Here is a 21,721-nt window from a genome sequence, read left to right on the forward strand (position 1 = left end):
GTATTCAAATTTTTAGTGTATGCTGTCATGTACCAGTTATCAAATTATTGCTTTTTAGCTCAAAATGTACCCATCAGTACCTACTCTTGTGAAAATGGAATCTGTACTCTTAAGCATTTCTTCTTTACAGTAAGTACGATGCTAAAAGCTTTGGCAGAAGAGGGCATTGGGGAACACTGTAGGAGGAAAGGAGTTTCTCTTCCTGGTTCTGGTAAACTTTTTTCCCTGTCATGGTGCATGTTTGTTGGGATGTCAAGGAGGGGACATTTGGAGAGGGCTCAGCCCTAGTTATGTGGACAGAGCATGTAGTCCCTTCAGTGCTCTGGCAACCCTAGCCTGGTGATCATGCCACATGCTTCCTGACACATAGTGGCCTCCAGGCCATAAGTCTGCACCCCAACTTCTTGAGGTCTGTTTCCTGTGGCCCTCCTGAAAGAAATACAACATGCTCCATGCCTTATATCCATAGTAGCACCCGCACTCTCCTTGCATGCCTGCCTGCCTCAGCTTGTCTGCACCTCGCAAAGTTGCTATTTCCTGAGTGCCTAGTTCTGGCCTTAGCAACCCAGAGCAAGCTAATGGGTTGCAACCATACCCTTTCCAACAAAGTCTAAATGCCAACCTAGGGAGGTGGCCCCTCTTCCAAGTTTGTCCTTCCTTGAGTACGTGCTCTCAGTCTTAGGGTCCCTCAGAATTCTCTGTACATCTTGTGGTTACTCTCCTATTATAGTTTAACATTCTATACTAACGTTCCCCTATTTAAAATACTGTATAGTTTGTCTGATTGGACCGACAAGACACATGAACCCCCAAGAGCTAGCTAAATAAGGTTGCCAATAAATACCAGTGGTATTCACACTAGTATACCAGAAGACATGCCACAGAGTACACGAATACCCAGTTTTAGTGGAATCAACCTCCTAATCTTTAATTTCCTAGAACTTCTGGTCATATGTTTGAGAAGTGTCCTTCAATGATCATACAGTTTTCCATTCCTACAAATTCTTTCAGAATAGCACCTATCCATCCTGAATGCTATTTCAGTATATGAATCAAATCCCTGATCTTGCTAATAAGTTCCCTTCAGTAATTAATGAAATCGCAGTAAACTTGTATTGGACTGGTCTTTCCCCATTACATATAGTTCCATTAAGAGAGGAGCGGCTTTAGAAATAGGGTACTTTGGCTGGTGTCAGAATATTCAGATTTCAGATATGCTGCAGAATGGGTTTGTCAGAGTGACCCTGCCTCATTTATCTCCTGATTATCATCAAACAATGCCTCTTTCAGAAGGAGGCCCTACTTAGGAAAGAGAGCTTCAAATACCAACATAGCTTGTTCATGTATTTAACTGTATCCAATGTTTCTTCCAAAACTATTCTCAATTCTCATTGACAGTCTGTTATCACTTCAAAAGAAAAGTTCCACTCAACAGTCAATTCTTCTTTTTTAAAAAACATAACCGAAATGTTTACTAGGACTATCAAACATTTTAAGATGAAGTATGTAAAACCCACAGACAAAAATTTTAAGTAATTTCCTTCAGTAAAGGAATAAACTTTAAAAAAAAAAATCACATAAAAAATATTTAATTCAATTATTTAATCCTCATCTTATTTTAGCTTATAAAATGTTATAACTTCTACCCTGTTAACAACAGCAAAAATTATAGGATACTGCCATGCAAGTTGGTTTCATAATACATTTTTCTCCTACATTAAATATTGAAGCAATCCTAAGATTTACATAAAATAATAGGTTTATTTCTGATTTTTTACATGACTCTTAATTGTTCCTAAAAGTCCAATAATGTTGTTTGATTCATATATGCATACACATTTACTGAAGCAATATCATGCTTTCTACCATACTTCTCACTTCATAATTTATTATTCTAACTACACATTACACTGGTTTATTACAAATCCAGTAATGAGAAATAGCATTACCATGTGGTTTTAATAATGTGCTAGTAAAATAAATTTTTATTTATATGTTACATGATTTTAATTTTGACTTACGGCTTTTACAAATTTACCTTATAAGATGTGTTCCATAATTTATTTCTCAATGGTTTGTATGATTTTCATAAATGCGAATTAACACACTTACTTGAGTTGGAAAACAAAAGTTAGGAAGTAAGAATGATGTGGCTGATGGGCTTGAATGATAAAAACTGCCTTTGCCAATTAAGTTATATGTCAAGGGGTGGGGGAACATGCAAAATGGGTGAAGGAGAGCGGGAGATTAGGGCTTTCCATTATGGAATGAGTAGGTACAGCATAGGGATATAGTCAACGGTATTATAATAGCATTGTATGGTGACAGATGGTAGTTACACCTGTCATGAGCACAGCATAATGTATAGTCTTGTTGAATCACAATATTGTACATGTGAAACTCATGTAACATTGTGTCAAGTATATTAAAAAAAAAGTTGTATGTCAAAGCTTTTCCATAAATTTAATGCACTAAATCTACAACTTCAAGGTTTTTTGACAAAAGAGGATGCGAATAAAAGCATTTTATTATTAGGTATCTCAGGCTAAGGTTTGTTAAAAAATCTTATTTTTTCAACCTCTTTCACTATATTGATTTAAATAAAGTATCTCTAAGTGAAAGACCAGCATACAAATTACTGGGCATCTGACACTTACTGGTCAGATCTTTTTCGTGTGTTGCTCATACAATGAGATAATCACTACCTTCAACGCCTGGTAACAGAACCTATGTGAGTCAGCATTTTTCAGTCCTTTGCTTTCAAAAAAAATTAGGTGATAAATCATTAAATATAATTTGATGATAGATCACTGTGATTTTTTGGCATATTCCTTGAAAGAAGTTCAAAGGACTGAATATCATTACAATATTAAAACTCTCTCCACTCCCAACTCCTTATTTATAATAAAAAGGTTTTTTTAGAACTTATATCTACATATAAATGCAAGATAGAATACATTTGATTCTGAATCCTATTTCATTCTAAGAATAAGTACTATTCAACCTAGGACATCTGAAATATTAAAAAATTTCTCTTGTAAAAACATGGTAGGATGATCAATAAAAGAACTGTAAGATAAAAATATATTAAGACAAAAACCATGTGGGAAAAGTAGAGCGTCAATTATGATCACAGTAATAATTATTGCATTTGTGTTGTGTGAAGCAATATAATTGGTACATTACACATTTTTTCCTCAAGTGGACTGTACAGCCATCTTAAGTGTTGGGAATTCTTACTACACTTTACAGACACATTCTTGAAGCTCAGGAGGGTCCAATAATTTACCCTGGGGTTACTTAAGGGACTACGGTTAAGCTTCTATTTGCCAATGAGAAATGAAGGAGTGAAATCCACCACAAGAAAATGTAACTCTGGAGATCTTTTATAAAACGTTTGTATTTTCACAGTGTGTCTGGGTAATGTATAGTACACCAAATACATAATTTGGTAATCCTTTTTTTCTTTCCACTTCCCTTTTTAGGGTTGCCAGTTATGTCTGTCATAAAAAATAAACCTTTAGAAACCAAGTTTTTAAAGGCCATGAGATAGACCATAGCATGCCATCTGACATTTTCTTAAAAAAAAAGAAAAAAAAAATTAAACTTCTTTCCCTCATGACATTCGGCCCCTTGTCAATTTTGCACCAGAATGTTGTGAGCTTGGGCTGTGGGTCTGGGTAAAAACTGTGTGAGAGAGAAACCACCTGAGCCATGCGACTGACGCCATGGCCTAATACAGGTGTCTTAACCACTGAGCCTCGGCATCCTCACCTAAACCTGGGGGTGACAATAGTGCTGACCTCCTAGCACCACTAGGGGACGAACAGACTATGTACACAAAGGGACAGCATAATATCTGGCACAGTAAGCTTGATAAAAATGATTAAGAATGCAGAACAATATCCCTGGAACATAAATCTCTGGTCATATTATCAATTAATTCTTTTGGATAAATTCCTAGAAGTATAATAAATAGCTCAGAGTATATGACCACTTAAAAGGTCATTATATTCTATCGAACAATTTTCCAAACAATGTGAACTTATGTGTATTAGAGAAGGAGCTCACCTTTTGGGTCGAGGAAGGCCCATGGGGGTAAGATTAGGGTCTGGTTTAGGAATGGTTTTCCGGATACGAATCTGTGAGACTTTCTTTGGCCTCTTCTCTGGCTCAGCCTATTTTTCAAGATTAAGAAGAAAGATGGTCAAGTTAGAAGACATTTTAAATACATAAAGTCCTTTTTCTTGACACTCTAAGATTTTGCTTCCTCAGTTTACAGTTGACTCTAACTCACAGTTTATGACAAAGCTCTACTTACTCCTGCTGACAGTGTTCTCAGCAACCACTCCCTCTATATTGTTAGAAGAGAATCCACACATTCAGCTCAGATATTTAGATTAGCAATATGAAAGCCTTTAACTGTTGGAGACAGAGAGAGACTGCAAAATGAAGAATACCATTGTTCACTCATCTTTGAATGCATGAAGCAGCTCTTTGGTCCAACTCTCTAAATACTGTTAAATGCTATTGTCAAGAAAAAAGTTTCTGGAAAACAATGCAGATTAAGAGATCCAGAGTAGCCTTCAGTGGCCAAGCAAACTCCTGCCTTGGTAATTTCCAGCTATCAGCTGAAGCTAACAGTGATAAGCAAAGACACTCAGAGGCCTGTGTGTACCCATCATGTGATCTTTGGTCCTCAATGGACACTTCCAATACTGCCCTCGACTCTATCAGCACTTTACCTCTTTCTGTTCTGGAGGGCTGCTCTGTGGATGGGGGCATGCCGCTGCCACACTATCCAGCTCATCAAATTCAGACACCTGGAACTCGGAGGCTGAAAGCAGGAGCTTGCTGACAGCTGAGTCTGTTACCAAGCAAGACTTTGGTACCAAGGCAGGGAATGGAGGCTCTAGTCTAGCACCATGAAAAGAAAAACAGAGAAGGAAAATATGAGACGGGTTTCACTTTCTCCCTTGGCACATTCAACTTCTTAACATCAGACTAAGGTTGAAGATCTTCCCTTTTTCCAGCAATGACGTTTCCAGCCAACCTGTTCTCTAGTTATTTCTGGACACAGCCTGTGTCTATATATTTAAAAAATTAAAAGGATGTGGTCAATCCGTTTCATTGGTGTAGAGAAGTTTTTTATAAAGAAAAATGTAAAAAGGAAGAGACTTTTTGGAGGAAAAGAGCATTTAGTGAACTGAACAAATGAACTGTGCTCAATGAGATCAATCCCATCAAGGTAATGAAGCTGGCTCTATGACCAAGAGATAGCTTGAGAGGGAACTTGTGGTACAAAGAGCTGGCTAGTGATTTTGACTCTTTTTCAATAAATGGTACTGATTACACATCCTTAGTCACTACTTATGATAAAACGCATCTGAATCTCGGATCAGGTTTGGAAGGAAAACAGACGTCAGAAACATGCTATGCTCAACCCACACCATCTGCTAGTGTGCCCTCTCAGGTCCTGTGTTCACTTGTACATTCACTCTTTCTGTCTCTCTCTCTCTCTCTCTCTCTCACACACACACACATGCTGCAGGCCCTTACATAGCAGGCACTGCTGGAGGCTTACCTCATCTGACTGCCACTGGTATTATAAGTAGCTTCCATGCCTGGAAGAGGCACATACGGTAACATGGTGTGGCTGAAGTGAAGCAAAAGTACAAAAGCAACAGGTTAGGGCAGTGGAACAACAGGGAAGTTTTGATGCCACTGTGGGTACTCAAAGGTTTTGATGCTACTGATGGCACATGATATTCAATGAGGCCCTAGGAAGACAAGAAATGTCAGTCACTCAGAAAGAAGAAAAAGCCCCCCAATCCTGAGAATTACATTTATGTGCCCACAACTGGAGTGGAGGCAGGCTGACGGGAAGATTATTTTCTAACTTATATGGAAAGAAGGTAGAGAGAGGAATAAAGAGAGGACAGTAAGAGAAAGGAGGGGAACAAGAATGATTTTGAGTCTTACACCTTCTTTTGTTGAATATATATCTTAAAGATTTCAAACTATAATTCACAGATAAAAAAAATCTTGTATTTTTTTTTTAAAGATTTATTTATTTGACAGAGAGAGACATAGTGCGAGAGGGAACACAAGCAGGGGGAGTGGGAGAGGGTGAAGCAGGCTCCCCGCTGAGCAGGGACCCCCGATGCAGGGCTCGATCCCAGGACCCTGGGATCATGACCTGAGCTGAAGGCAGACACTAAATGACTGAGCCACCCAGGTGTCCCACAAATCTTGTATTATTCATCTATTTATTAATGCCATTAAAATAAAACCTAATTTCTATATCCTTAAAGAAGATTATGAAGAAACCTTATTTTCTTTAAAGCCAAGTTGCACATAAAACATGGTTATGTAGAAGAAAACCATTAACAGAGTTAACTCCTTTGTAATTATGCTTTTATTCGTATAGATGAAGCAATGGTATTCATCACTTATAGATACATCAATAAATGAGGGTGGAGAGCTTTTTAATGCCTCTCAAAGTAAAACCTGTATCAGTTTCTACCAAATTTGGAACATAGTACAGGTTTAATCAATGAGCTGTTTGTACGATGACCATAAAAACAATCCATCTCCTCTTAGAAGTAGATTTGCTCAATGTCTAGAAAACAAAGACAATTCAGATTTTTAGAAGGTTTAGCACTAACTAATTCAGGATTCCCTGACAGGTACTGATAAAAGGAAAGAGGCAGGTTGCATACTGGAAAAGAAGCTGACCAAATCAGAAATCAGAAGACCCTGCATCTAGGTCTAGCTCAGCTGAAACACTAACCTGATCTGGGTTAGAAAAAAACATGTGCCTCAAGCTTATCATCTATAAAAACAGCAAAAAAGAAGCCCATTCAACCTCCATTAGAGAGTGCTGAAGGTTCAAATAAGAAAATCCTTTGGGGGTGCCTGGCTGCCTCAGTCAGACGGGCAGACAGCTCTTGATCTTAGGGTCATGAGTTCAAGCCCCACAGTGGGTGTAGATTAAATAAATAAAACTTAAAAAAAAAAATCCTATGGGGTGCCTGGGTGGCTCAGTTGGTTGAGTGTCTGACTTTGGCTCAGGTCATGATCCTAGGGTCCTGGGACCAAGCCCCACATCAGGCTCCATGCTCAGCGGAGAACCTGCTTCTCCCTCTCCCTCTGCTGCTCCCCTTGCTTGTGCATGTACTCTCTTTCTCTCTCTCTGTAAAAAAAAAAAAAAAAAAAAAATCCTATAGAAACATAAATTAATTTAATATTTGTTAAGTCCTGCTTTCTTGGGTTACCAAATTTATCATGCTTAATATTTCTAAGTGTGTTTAGAAAAACAGCAAACTTCTCAACTTAAAAGTCAAGGCATGTGATGATAAGGCACTTCTAGAGGCAAGAAGAAGGAAAAGTCCCTAGAAACTCCCCCCACCCCAACATTCCACTTGAATTAAATTAAAATAAATAAAACAAAATAGGGCGCCTGGGTGGCTCAGTTGGTTAAGCGAGTGCCTTCGGCTCAGGTCATGATCCCGGAGTCCTGGGATCGAGTCCCACATCAGGCTCCCTGCTCGGCGGGGAGTCTGCTTCTCCTTCTGACCCTCTTCCCTCTCGTGCTATCTCTCATTCTCTCTCTCTCAAATAAATAAAATCTTTAAAAAAAAATAAAACAAAATAAAATGCTAGACATAGGAAGGAAGGGAGAGAAAAAATATTCCATGCCAGGAAACAGAAAAGTCAGGGGGGGAAAGAGTTCTGGATGAAGAAAAAGGGCCAAAGGCCGCACATCTTCACAGGGTGCAACAAAGAACTGGCCTATATTCGAACCTCAGGCATGAACATAGCATAGAGGAGAAGGTAACACAATTTAAAGCTGCATGTCAGACACTGAGCAGAGCATGGTTATGAGATTATAGAGGAATACTGACAAACCAGACAAAATAAAAGCAGTATACTATGATTTAAAACAATTTAAGTCAGGGGCGCCTAGGTGACTCAGTCAGTTAAATGTCTGCCTTCAGCTCTGGTCATGATCTCAGTGAGGGTCCTGGGATTGAGCCCCGTGTTGGGCTCCCTGCTCAGTGGAGCGTCTGCTTCTTCCTCTCCCTCTGCGCATCTCCCGCTGCGCTCTCTCTCGCTATCTCTCTTTCTCTCAAATAAATAAATAAAATCTTTCAACAAAATAAATAAAAAATAAAACAATTTGATTCATCCAAATGTATTTTTTGTGACTACACTGTAAGAACATTTTTCTATTAACTACAGGACAAGTACTTCGAAGATCATTCATCTCTCAATTTCCATCAGCCACATTCAGGTTCTGTGGTGTCCTTCTGAAACCCTTTGATTTAGTTAATTTTCTGCTAAGACGGAACTTTGTAATATGCACCAGACAGCGTTTTAGTGACACAGAATGATTCTGCATAAGAGACTGCACAGACACATGAAGAACTAGGCCTCTCCCTAATTTTAAGGCTTTGCTGGTGTTGAATTTGATGAGGGCCAATTTAAAAAAATTTCAGTTTCTGTTTATTTGAGGGATTACAAATAGGAGGATTTCTTATGCCTGAGACAGATCCTTAGGATATAACTCTCAAATTCTTTTTCCTCTTATTTCCAGTAAGGAGGTAAAATGAGGGGCACCTGGATGGCTCAGTTAAGCATCCAACTCTCAATTTCAGCTCAGGTCTTGATCTCAGGGTTGTGGGACTGAGCCCCGTGTAGGGCACTGCACTCAGCAGGGAGTGTGCTGAGATTTTCTATCACCCTCTTGCCCCCCCTACTCTAAAATAAATGAAAACTTTAAAAAAAAAAGGTAAAATGATATTGGTGAAATTATTTTCAACTATTCTAAGTGGTCAAACCACTCTTCTCTAGCTCACTTAAAATTCTATAAACTGTACAACTATAGTATGTAAATGTCAATCTTTTTTTTTTTAAGATTTTATTTATTTATTTGAGAGAGAGAGAATGAGAGATAGAGAGCACAAGAGGGAAGAGGGTCAGAGGGAGAAGCAGACTCCCTGCTGAGCAGGGAGCCCGATGTGGGACTTGATCCCGGGACTCCAGGATCATGACCTGAGCTAAAGGCAGTCGCTTAACCAACTGAGCCACCCAGGCGCCCTGTAAATGTCAATCTTTGAAGCCTCTCTGCTCCAGAGAGAAATCCAAAGGTTCATGAAGTAGATTTGGTGATACCTACATAATTAGTTTATTTACTTAAGAAGTACTTATTCTGGAGGTGCCTGGGTGGCTCAGTCGGTTAAGTGTCTGCCTTTGGCTCAGTTCATGATCCCGGAGTCCTGAGACTGAGCCCTACATCGGGCTCCCCGCTCAGTGGAGAGCTTGCTTCTCCCTCTCCCTCTGCCTGCCGCTCCCCCTGCTGTGCTCTCTCTCTCTGTCAAATAAATAAATAACATCTTTAAAAAAAAAAGCACTTATTCTGTATCCTTTATACATCAAACACCGAAGTAGTTGCTGACTGTATAATACTTTGTCAATAAGATATAGTTGGAAGCCATTATTTGTCACTATTTATAAGTCTTTGATGTGTAATGGTGTTCTTTGGAAGGTGGGGGCATGGGTAGAAGAGATTCAAAAGATTTGATGGTTTGCGAATGACATGGACAAAACACAGAATGGTAAAAATACAGGGGTAGATTCTGCAGGAAAATTAGAGGGGTCTACACTTAAGACTTACAGCTACATTTTCTCAGCAGAGATTTGTCAAGGTAAACAGAAAATGCAGACACAGAAACTCTAAATAGCCTTGCATTTCTAGCCCTCAACTTCCCCCAGAGGTTGAAAAGCAAACATGGATTTTACCTGCTCGTGGTGCTCAGAGTTGGCTGCCGCTTGCTGTGAGTGGAATGAAGAGTAGAGATTTCGAAGGGGCAGGCAGAAGGCCCATGCTGGCTCCAAATGGATAGCACTCGGCCCACCGAGTAGGGAAGAGAACAGAAGACCTTGTCTGCTATGGAGGCTGGAGATCTTAACCCTTTTAAGCCCTGTGTAAACTGGGTCATGAAGAGCCTCTGCATGGTAGGCATGTGACTAGAGAAGCTCCGTTTTTTTGTCCAGATTCGGTAACATCCAGGAGAACAAAGTGCTAGAAGTGTGTGAAGGCCAAGGACAGAGCAGCCTGCTCTGGTCTGGACTATGGCAGTGCCTCCATAGTCTTGGAGAGGACCTGGAGACTGTGAGGGAGCCTGGGCACATGTCTGACCATGGAGGCCAGTATCTTCCCTGAATGTGGCCATCCCAGGACAACTGTGGGACAAGAAGAAAGAAAAGGTCCACTTGGGAGGCTGAGACAGGCACCTGGGGGCCTCTCCTAAGGTGAGCCTGGCTGGAGCACAGTGCTCAGGAAAAGTCCTTGGGGACTCGGTCATGCACTCAGAGCCCGATTTCATGTGAAAAGATACCGGGAAAATTTCGGAACCAAATAGCAGTGATGGCACCTTGTTGTTCAAATCTATGAAGCTCATTTTGATGGCTTCTAGCGAATAAAGTGTCAAAGGCTTACTGTTAAGTCTCTTATCCCATCCACTAGCTGCCAAATATGGATTTAGCTGCATTGTATTGTACGAAAAGCCATCCAGAAGCCTTTTGTATCTGAGCCGCATGTAGTTTTTCGCCACTGGAAGAAGTTCCGCGGAACATCGCCGATATCTTAGTTTCTGGGCCTTTGTGGCTGGGACCAGTTTGGAGGCAAGAATGGACAGCTTGCTGAGTAAGGCTGATTCTTTGGTTGGCTTCCTAACACTCAGGCTCCTCAAGGGATGGCACGGAGTCGCCTTCTGCTTTGGTACGTGGCTCATTAAGCTCCTGGTTGGTTCTGTTTCGGGTTCCAATTGTGCGGGTGCAGGCACAGCACATGAACTGAGAAATCTGTGTGCTTTTGTGGGGATGGTTTCAGAGGAACTCTTTAAAAAGGCAGAACTTCTGATTTTACTTATTTTTTTCCCCATCTTGACTTGCTCCTGACAGGAAACTTTCTTACATGTTCTATGGGGCTGCTTCTTTAAGGGAAGCACTCTTTTCTGGTGTGAAGTGTTCCCAAAGGCACCGTGTATTTCATCACACCCAGCAGAGTTGGGGTCTTGTGCTTTCTGAGGGGCACCACGAAGGCAAGGGCCTGTGCATGACTCCATGGCTCTTTTTAATGGATGACACAAGCTTTCCTCCTTTGGATCCTGCAACTTTTGGAACTGTGCAGCACTGCCGCCCGTGGCCAGCTGTGCTAGGGTGATTTTCTTCATCATGGTGGACTCACCTTTGCAATACTTAGCTTGGTTCTTATCTTTCAGCTCATCCGGTAACACGTTAGATGTACATTGTTCCAATACCGTGTATGCTCCTTTTTGATGTATATATTCCTCTTCATTCTGCAACATGTAGTCCAAAGCCCTCTGCCTTTGTTGCTCTTCAATATCAGCAAGCATCCTCTGGGATTTAGAGTGGGACTGAGAAATCTCTCTTTCTTTATGACCATGACCAGCCTCTCTGGTAATCATCTCCTCAGACTCTTCCCTGACAGTTACGTGACCCATGGGCCCCTTCTGATGTTCTTCAGTTTTTTCTCCTCTCAACTGAGTTTCTGTTTCCATTGTCAAAGGCAAATTTTGCATACCAATGTCTATTCTGACTCCTTTACCAGAATTACTCCCATCCCTTGGTTCTCCTTCCTTCTTCTCAAGCAGGACTGTGTGGTGCTCCACATTTTCACAAAGCATTTCACCATCTTTTGGTTTAAAAAGATTTTTCAGGTCAGTTTCTTCACTATTAACATTACTTTCTGAATTTTTGTGAGAAGGCAGATACGAAGGCATTATCTCAATGGATTTCAGGCTCCCTACGGGAACAGGGTTCTCATCTGGGCATCCAGAAGACAGCAACTCTTCTGAGGAAATTCCAAAGGTATTGTCCTTGTCAAACTCAGAATTTATTTCCAGTCTTGATCCTTCGATCATTCCTTGTGTTTCTCTAAGGGATGCTTCTTTAACTTGCTGTTCATGATGACTATAATCTAAGGACACATTTACTCTACCCAATGTTCTTATATTTGGTTCATGATCTGCAATAGACTCTAGCTCATGGGCACAAGAGTCTGGACACACTTCCATTTCACAGTCTTTTAACGATCTGCATACTTTCTCTTCACATGATTTTTTAATTTCCAGAGGCTCCCCTGTAGAGGAAGTAGCACCTGGGAAATCTGAGTCCTGGCCAATCATTCCGATAAATGCAGCATTCAGTTCTCCTCTCTGAGAAAGAGTACTCACTGAGGTTTCCTGTAACATCAGTCTATCCTGCCCTGCACCACCATCAAGGGTACTAGATGCTTTTAAGTCTAACATGCCTTCTGTAGACTTATTACTGCAGTTCGTGTAGATGATGTCTATCATGCCATCTGTGGACTCCTCACAACCAGAAATATGTTCAGAGTCTCCTTTCAAATCACCTTTCTTTGAACTACCACTGGACAACGGGTTGTTACTGGCTGACCTAACTAGCAGATCCTTTTGGTTGTGGCTTACCTCTCTGTTAGGTTCTGTGACAGCCTCTCTCTCATCACCATCTGATGTCTCCTTAGCTGGTTTATCTTCATTTCTGCATTCATCTGGTCTATTTTGGTTACTCTGGCAGTCAAGGACTTCATCTGTTTTCTGATCAAGAGTTTCAACTGCTTGGCTCATGCTTTTGAAAGTGGAGAGCATAATAGTAAGAGACTGGTCCAACAATTTTTCAGGGCTTGGAATGTCTGCAGATAAGTTTAGTTCTGGTGTGGCACAGTCAGAGATGTTATACTTGCAAAACACAGTCCCTTTAGGTACATCCTGTTCCTTTCCTTCCAACCATTCCTCACTGGGCGGGGTGTGACTGGTGGTGCGAATTGTCTTGTCTGAAGCTTCACTATTTAACACGCCTCCTGTCATTTCGTTTCGCATCTTATCTCCTGGGAGGCTGCCTTTAGTTTCTTCCCCAGCAAGTTCACTTCCCTCCAATGTGTAACTCACTTTGTGGGTGCTACTTTCTGTGGAGTCTTCTCTTCCTTGGGAGTGGTGATTGCTGTGCCGAAATGCATCTTCACACTTGGTCATCAAAGAGTTTTCAACTTTTGGGATGATTCTGCTGGACTCAAAAGCAGCATAAGCAGAACACACGCTCTTTTCTTGTGCATTTTTACTTACACAATGACAGCGAGAGAGATCCTGAGATTGAACACTCTGACATTCCATAACAGAGACCTCTTGAGGCAAGCCTGCTGCTTCTTTCTTGCTTGAGAGAAGTCTGGAAGGTAGACCGACCATTCCAGAATCAGCCAGTTCATTTTTTCTTTCTAGGCTTCCTGGTTTGATGTTTAAGGTGGGGTTGTTTGAAGAGGCACCACAGGATTTGTCACCTGATGGAGAGATATCTTTCATTTTTACCTTCATGGGAATGGTTTGGGTATGAGCAATGACATCTGCTCCATCCTCTAATGGAGGGTGATGGCTCTGTTGGGAATCCTCGCTTGTTGCTAAAGGCATCTCTTTGTTAGCTGGCAACTTCGCGTGGTCTTGAGAATTAAGGGGCACTTGATTTAAAACACATTCACTTTCTATTTTGTTTAAAACCAGTTCATTGGTACAAGGAAGTTTATTCATCTCACAGGCTATGTTCTGTTTATCTAAATGTGAACTATCATCCTGTGTGGTCTGTATAGCTTGTTCTGACTCAGGTTTGTAATCAAATTCTAGGGATGGTGGTAACTGAGCAATATCTTTCTTGGGTTTTGATACCTCATTCATAAGACTTATCTGGTCCTCACGCATTAAACTCACAAGGGATTTTCTTTCAACCAGAAATTCATTATATGATGCTTCATTTAACTGGGTGTCGTCTTCCAGATTTCTCTGGGAGCGGAATGAGTTAGAGTCTTTACTGTAAATCTTTTCAGTTACCATATTGGGCTCTATAGTGGTTGTCTGTTCTGGCTCTTCAATCTGCATTAAGGAGGAAAAACTGCTCTCTTCAGAGAGTCTGCCTGAATGGCTGGTATCAGTAGAAGTTTCTCCATGGTCCTCATGGTTTGTCAAGCTACCCTGAATGTCTAAAGTGATTTTCAGATCATTTTTTTTTAACATTACTTCTGTGGCTTCAGTGAAAGAACCTGGCACTGAAGAACAAGGACTGTCTGTATGGATACTGCCCTGAACACAAGAGTCACCATGGGTATTCTCTTTGGGGGGGGCAACAGTCTCTTTTTCACCAGGACAATGACCACTAGCATCCTCTTCTGGTTGCCTGGCATTAATAAGAAAGAGTTGCCCTCTTACACTCCTGGGGTTCAAACACTGTTCATTTTCTTTTCTAGAAGCCACGTTCTTGCTTTGATCGTCCCCATCAAAACAGGAATTGTCTGTCTTTTCTGCAGATCTCTTTGGCAAGCCATCACCTTCAAAACCACTTGTTTCTAAGGATGGTGTCCTGGATTCCGGACCAGACAAACTTGAGAAATGTGAAATGCCAGAGTTTTCTTCTAAGGGTTCTACAACAACTACATTTCTCGTGGCTTTGGGACTGCCATGGGCAGAACTGTGTTTTTCATTATGGTGGCTGAGAATCTGTTGGTGATTGTCATCTGCTTCACAGACAAGGTTTAACTTACACAACTCTTCCTTCCCATTGTCCACTTTGGAAATGGCACTGCTCCCTGGTAACAATGACAACCAAGAAGGACAAGTTTTTAATTCTTCACATTCTTTTTCTTTAGAAGTTGCTTCTGTTAATCCAGGGTCCACAAAGGTTAAAGGCTCTAGGGAAACTAATGTGCTGGTTTCTGAAACCTCACCACTGGTCATGATTTTGTCTATTTCTGGGTATTCGCTGCACCCAGCTGAGAGACCTTTACTCACATTGCCATTCTTGTGTCCTTCATTATAATCCGTCTTAGTCCCATTGACCTTCATACCTTGTACTTCTTCAGATTTTAGCAGAGTTCCAGTTGTAATTTGTACATTTCCTTCAGCACAAGAGAAATAAATCCAAATCAGTATGCAATCATAAAAAAATTAATCATGCAACCAGTAGCAACAAAAAAGACCCAACTCAAAAAGCAAATTACAAAGTTAGTGCACCATACCATTGGCTTTGTTCTTTTATGCAAAATATGACAGAGGGCCAAAAGTGTACTTGGCTAATTTTGAACATCTGCCTTTCTCTAAGTGTTACTTATTTAAATGTACTTACTTGGCTGGACAATTGAATATGGAGACATACATGTAATCCAGAGTCTTAAGAAGCTTCCCTTCTAAAACATTAATAAAGCAGACCCACAATACAACAGCTTATACTATTCAACGACCATCTTCTTATTACTTGAATAATACTTAGTCATTAAGAAATTAGCTCTTTGAAAAAGAACAGTTTTACGTAAAACCTATGTAAAAGATAAATGTTAAAGTTGAATATTAGTTTTGAACTGAATTACTTACAGTAATTGCTTCCCTACAAGACTAGTCATGAGCTGGCATTTATGAAGCTGAGTGACAGATACATGTGGGTTTAATATACTCTCCACTTTTCAATAAACTAAAATTTTTCTATTATGAAACATTAAAAAACAAAAAACCTTTTTGAGCAGAATGTAAATGCAATTCATAAAGAAGTTTTACTGTTCAGCATCTCTGAAATTCTAGGTAAAAGATGCAGTATAAAGAAATTCCCCAAACTTGTTAATCTACAAACAAGTTTTTTATCCTTTCTTTTAGGAAAACACAGTTATGCTCCTACATGTGCATATGTGTATATGTATATTTGCATGCACACACATATGTAACAAGATACGAGCACTAAACAGATAAAGCTAAATGCAAATCAACCTAAAGATCTAATTCTCATTAGAATATAAACTCTGTGAGAGTAAGGATCATGTTTGTCTTGGTCTCTCCCTTTCCCTATTGCCCAGCATAATACCCAGTACAAAACAGCACTCAATAAATCTGTGGAATTAATAAATGGTTAGGTCAAATCAACAAATGCTATCAATACCGTCTTCCTAGAGCTTCCCTATCCATTTCTCAACTGGTACTGAGAGCAGCAATTCTGAGAGAAAGAACAGCTACTCTGAAGGCAGGTGGGCTCTGTGATCTTACTTACCTCTCTGAGTTTCAGTTTCCTCCTTTGAAAAAGAGGGTACGAAGTACACTTACCTCAGTGTTACTTTGAGGATTAAATTAAATAATACATGTAAAACACCACCTGGTACAGTGCCTGCCATTTAAAGAAAAAGTGCTTTTCCTTTGTTCTGCTTTCTTTCTTATCTTACTGGACCTGAGAACAGTTAAAATGATAAACTTAATAACTATGCTAGGATAGGACACAGTGTTTAAAAATACTGGGAGTCAACAAATACTAGATGGATAAATGCATACTGGATTCCACAAGCTTGCACAGATTCCAATTACTGACATATTATGGCCTTGAAATCCTAATGCCCCACACAGTATTTATCTTTTTGAAACTAGCTTACTTTCCACATCATAGCAGACAATTCTACCCTATTCATGAATTTCTAACTGTATTTACCCCAAGTGGTTTAGTGTATCTCTTCACTGGATACTATGGCACTAAGCCATTCATGTAAATTCTGGGCCTTTCCATGCTGGTCCAGCACCACCCTAGTTGAATCCTTCATTTTATCTCAGGAAAACTGCAAAACTCTTCACCCATCCCCAAACTATTCACTATGCAAGGCACTTAAGGCAAGATTCTACCTCAGAGCCCTTACCTGCTAGAAGAACACCTGTTCTCAACTCAGTTGAGAATCTTAGGGAGGAGGCAGGGGAACAGTCATTTCCCAGGTAGTGTAACACTGAAGGCTGGGAGGAAAACAGGGGTTGTGTACAGCTTGAAAGCAAAAGGATACTCTACCTACTCTTTTACTTGGTTATAATTAACCACACTGACTTGGAAATCTCAAAGAATTTTAAAGGAGAGTTTGAGGCAATTATGTTTATTAGAAAGTTTTTTTTTTTTTTAAGGTTTTATTTATTTGACAGAGAGAGAGAGACAGCAAGAGAGAGAAAACAACCAAGGGGAGTGGGAGAGGGAGAAGCAGGCTTCCCGCCGAGCAGGGAGCCCGATGCAGGGCTCGATCCCAGGACCCTGGGATTATGACCTGAGCCGAAGGCAGACGCTTAACGACTGAGCCACCCAGGAGCCCCATTATTAGAAAGTTTTCTAAAGGCTATGGAATACTGACCCAGTCCTCTTCTGTAATATGGGGAGAAAGACGGTACCCACTTTGCAGTACTTGTAAAGATGAGTTAATACATGCAGAGCTCTTAGAAGTGCCAGAGTCCACACTTGGTTAAGGCTGGCCACTCCTTTGGGTTCCCACTCCCTTGCACAGTATCTCTATCAAAACCTCTGCGATATTGTTTCTCAAGTATTTGTTTAATATATCACCTCCGTGAGACTGGAGCTATTTGAGGGCAGAAATAGGATCTTAATGATCACTGTGGACTGAGTACCCAACACTGACCTTGGCGCATAGCAGGTACATAATAGATATTGTCTGGATGAAGAATGAGAAGGTTAGGGAAGTTGTTCAAAGTATTAGGTATACTCCATCCAGCGATTTCACTTCTGGGTATATATCTAAAGGAAATGAAATCACTATTCGGAAAAAGATATCCACACCCCCATGTTCATTCCAGCATTACTTATGGTGGGTGAGACATGAAAACAACCCTAAGTATCCACCAATGAATGAATGGATAAAGAAAATGTGGCATATTAAAAAAAAAGTATTTAGGTATACTGGAGGGTAAAACGTATTCTGTGAGGTATGAGCCCATTTTTAGAAACATAGGCATTTCATGACCTATGAAAGGCCCTAGATTTGTTGTTTTATAATAACCGTTTAGAAAGTGCTTATGTTTACAGGAACTGACAAACTAATCCTAAAACTCAAATGAAAATGCAAGGGACACATAACAGCCAAAATGATCTTGAAAAAGAATAAAGATGGTAGCCTCATACTTCCCGATTTCAAAAATAAAACAAAGTTGCAGTAATGGAGACAGTGTAGCACTGACACAGGATGGATTTAATAAAGAGCAAGGAAATTAGAACTGAGAATCCAGAAAGAAACTCTAACATTTAGAGTCAGTCAACTGATTTTTGACAAAGGGACCAAGAAGAACAGCTTTTCAACAAATGGCGCTGGGACAACTGGATATCCACGTGCAAATGAATACATTTGGACCCTGTCTCACATCAAACAAATAAATTAACTCAAAGTAGACCACAGACCTACATATAAGAGGTGAAACTATAAAACTCTTAGAAGAAAACACAAGAGTAAATCTTCATGATTTTGGTAATGATTTCTTAGCTAAGATACTGAAACAGTGATAAAAAGACTGGTAAGTTAGACTTCATCAAAACTAAAATCTTGGGGCATCTGAGTGGCTCAGTCAGTTAAGCATCCAACTCTTTTTTTTTTTTAAGATTTTATTTATTTGAGAGAGACAGAGAGAGCGCAAGCATGGGGAAGGGGAGGAACAGAGGGAGAAATAGACTCCCTGCTGAGCAGGGAGCCTGAGGCCGGGCTCGATCCCAGGACCTGGAGATCATGATCTGAACCGAAGGCAGACGCTTAACTGAGCCCGAATAAATAAAAAATCTTAAAAAAAAAAAAAAGAGAACTGAAAATTTATGTCCACAAAAAACCTATACACGAATGCTGACAACAGCATGATTAATAATAGCCAAAAAGTGGAAACAACCCAAATGTCCATCAGATAAATGGATACAATGGAATATTATTCAGCCATAAACATGAAGCACTTATATATGCTAGATCCTGGATGAACCTTAAAAATCTTTATGCCAAGTGAAAGCAGTCATAAAATACCAGGCCCCATTTATATAAAATGTCCAGAATGGCAAATCTATAGAGACAAGAGCAGATTAGTAGCTGGAAGAGGCTGGGGAGAAGGAAGAATGGAATGAACAATGAATGCTAATGGATACAAACAAGGATTCTTTAGGGAGTGATGAAAATTAAATTAGGGTTATGGTTGCATTCTGTAAGTATAGAAGAAAACCACTGAACTGTATACTTCAAATGGGCGAACTTTACAGCATGTAAATTATATCTCAATAAAATTGTTTTTTAAAAAATGCTTACACTCTAATCATAATACAAGTAATACAAGAAAACTTAAAGACTTTTTTTTGGTGTTATTTCCATATAACTATAACTGGGGACAGACATGCTGGATGTTGACAAGGATTCAATAGCACTTCTGTCAAAACCTTTTCCTGGATCAAAAAATTAAGTGGTTACACTGTGGACACTAAATATGACATCCGTTTTGGCATATCCTACATCTCATCCTCAGAAAGATGTGCAATGAGTTAGCAATATTGTAATGTCTTCTATAAAAGGAAGCTCTCCTGTGTGGAGGCTCACGAAGACTCCCTAGAGGGAAGACAGCAGACAACCCTATAAGCTATTGTCCCTCCTCAGCTTCTCTGACTACTGAACATCTGGCTTTCCAAATTATGGATTCAACTCCTTAACTGGAACTCATGTACTACTGGTCCCAAAGGGTACAACCACTCTGGAAAACTGGTAGTTTCTTACAAAATAAACACACTTTCCAAATGACCCAGCAGTGTCATGCCTAGGTATTCACCCAGGTGAAATGACAACTCATGTTCACACAAAACCTCATACACAAGTGTTCACTGCAACTTTACTCATAATTGCCCAAACTGGAAACTCAAATTTCCCTCAACGGGAAATAAACAAGCTGTGATACAACCAGACAACAGGATACTCTTCAGCAAGAAGCAGCAATGAAGTACTGATACACACAGCTATATGAATCTTAAATGTGCGATGCTAAATGAAAGAAGCCAGACTCAAAGGCTTCTCCTCTGGGGCGCCTGGGTGGCTCAGTCATTAAGCATCTGCCTTCGGCCCAGGTCATGATCCCAGTGTCCTGGGATCAAGCCCCGCATCGGGCTCCCTGCTCCGTGGGAAGCCTGCTTCTCCCTCTCCCACTCCCCCTGCTTGTGTTCCCTCTCTCGCTGTGTCTCTTTCTGTCAAATAAATAAATAAAATCTTAAAAAAAAAAAAAGCCTTCTCCTCTATGATTACATTTATGGGACATTTTGGAAAACGTAAAACTATAGGGACAGAAAAAAGATCAGTGGCTGCTAATGGCTGAGGCCGGCAAGAGAGATGCACTATAAAAGAAGCCTGTGAGAAATCACTGGGGTGATGGAAATGTTCTATATCTTGATTGTGGTGATAACTGCACAACTGTGTTTGTCCAAACTCACAGGGCTGTATATACACAAAAAAGGGTGAATTTTAGTGTAGGTAAATTATACCTTAATTTTTAAAAAAGATTTTATTCATTTACTTGACAGAGAGAGAGCGAGAGAGCACAAGCAGGGGGAACGGCAGGGGGAGAGGGAGAAGCAGGCTCCAGAGCCTGATGTGGGGGCTTGATCCCAGGACCCTGGGATCATGACTTGAACCAAAGGCAGACACTTAACTGACTGATCCACCCAGGGGTCCCTATACCTTAACTTAAAAAAAGTAAAAACAAAAAAATCAGTACCCAAAATGTCCACACTTTTTTCATGTTGTCTATTAAATGGGTGTGGTACTGGCTGATTTTTCAACTTTTCTCCCCCTAAAATGCAAATTATAGGAGGACAATAACATAAATAAGGAATATAAACAGGAAATATTCTTTCCCAATTATATGTATTAAAAAGAATCAATAAACTCCAAGAATCTAGACACATACAAAGCATAAGGAGTTTATCGATGGGGTTTCTTCCATCTACTTGTAATACTTAATTTATTTGTATAACATAGAGGGCTTTAAAAGATTGTTTCAACTCTAATTCTTCTAAATGATTCAAACTATCTAGTTCCAAAAATTATATAAAGTATCTTTTCTCTCCTTGACTGCTTTCAACTCTGCATCAAAATGTATTCCCTCCAATGCTCTTCCAATTTCTTGTGACTCTCCTACTTCAGAGAATTCCCAAATAAGCCCTCGTGGAGACTGCTACTGTGAGAATTAAGTCACAACCTTCCCAAACCAAGCCAGTTACAGGGAACTCAGGAAAAAAAAAACACACACACAACAGAAACAAACAAAAAAACTTGATAATGTCAGTTCTATAAAATATTAAACAGAAGTATGGTGAAAAAGCCACATTGGAAAAGCCACACTAGTAGAAGAGAGGCAGCAGAGGGTCTGACAGAACGACACCCTCCCTTTGTGAAATGGCCCCTCATCCAACACCCATCACAGCTCCCCCATGCCCATTTTTCACGGGCCTGCCCTACAGCAATCAAGAAATAAGGAATGATCTGCAAAATAGCATCCTACCAATTAAAGATGACTTTTGGTTAACACAAATGTCCTTTTAAAGCATTAAGCTTCTTCTAATTTCACCTGAGCTACAGCAGACATGACTGTAAAGAATCTAAAAATTCTGAATATCACACTAACTTGGAAGTACTGTGAACAGGACATTTATTTAGAGAAGAACAATACACCAAGGGCAGAGTGTGGCAGCCTTAGGTTCACTTGCTGAACACCTCAGTGCAGGGGACCCAAATTCATTCCTCAGCAAATTTATAAATTATCACACAGTGCTGACCTTTGAGGTGCCCCCATTCAGAATAAGCAAAATGGAATATAAATAAAACTCT

At 40.1% G+C, this 21,721-nt stretch overlaps 1 protein-coding gene across 8 annotated transcripts in view; it reads right to left on the minus strand.

Moving 5' to 3' along the window:
- PRR14L (proline rich 14 like) overlaps positions 1–21,721 on the minus strand; it is a 55,137-nt gene that overhangs the window by 8,755 nt on the left and 24,661 nt on the right. For all 8 annotated transcript variants that reach the window (XM_027575731.2, XM_027575737.1, XM_027575738.1 and 5 more), the window contains 4 exons: positions 9,805–14,986; positions 5,585–5,656; positions 4,746–4,917; positions 4,072–4,178 (listed from right to left, as the gene is read on the minus strand). In XM_027575731.2, the coding sequence (XP_027431532.2) occupies positions 4,072–4,178; positions 4,746–4,917; positions 5,585–5,656; positions 9,805–14,986 (5,533 nt within the window). The remainder of the gene's footprint in view (positions 1–4,071; positions 4,179–4,745; positions 4,918–5,584; positions 5,657–9,804; positions 14,987–21,721) is intronic.

Source organism: Zalophus californianus, chromosome 14 (genome assembly GCF_009762305.2).
Source record: "Zalophus californianus isolate mZalCal1 chromosome 14, mZalCal1.pri.v2, whole genome shotgun sequence".
NCBI classification, from domain to species: domain Eukaryota; kingdom Metazoa; phylum Chordata; class Mammalia; order Carnivora; family Otariidae; genus Zalophus; species Zalophus californianus.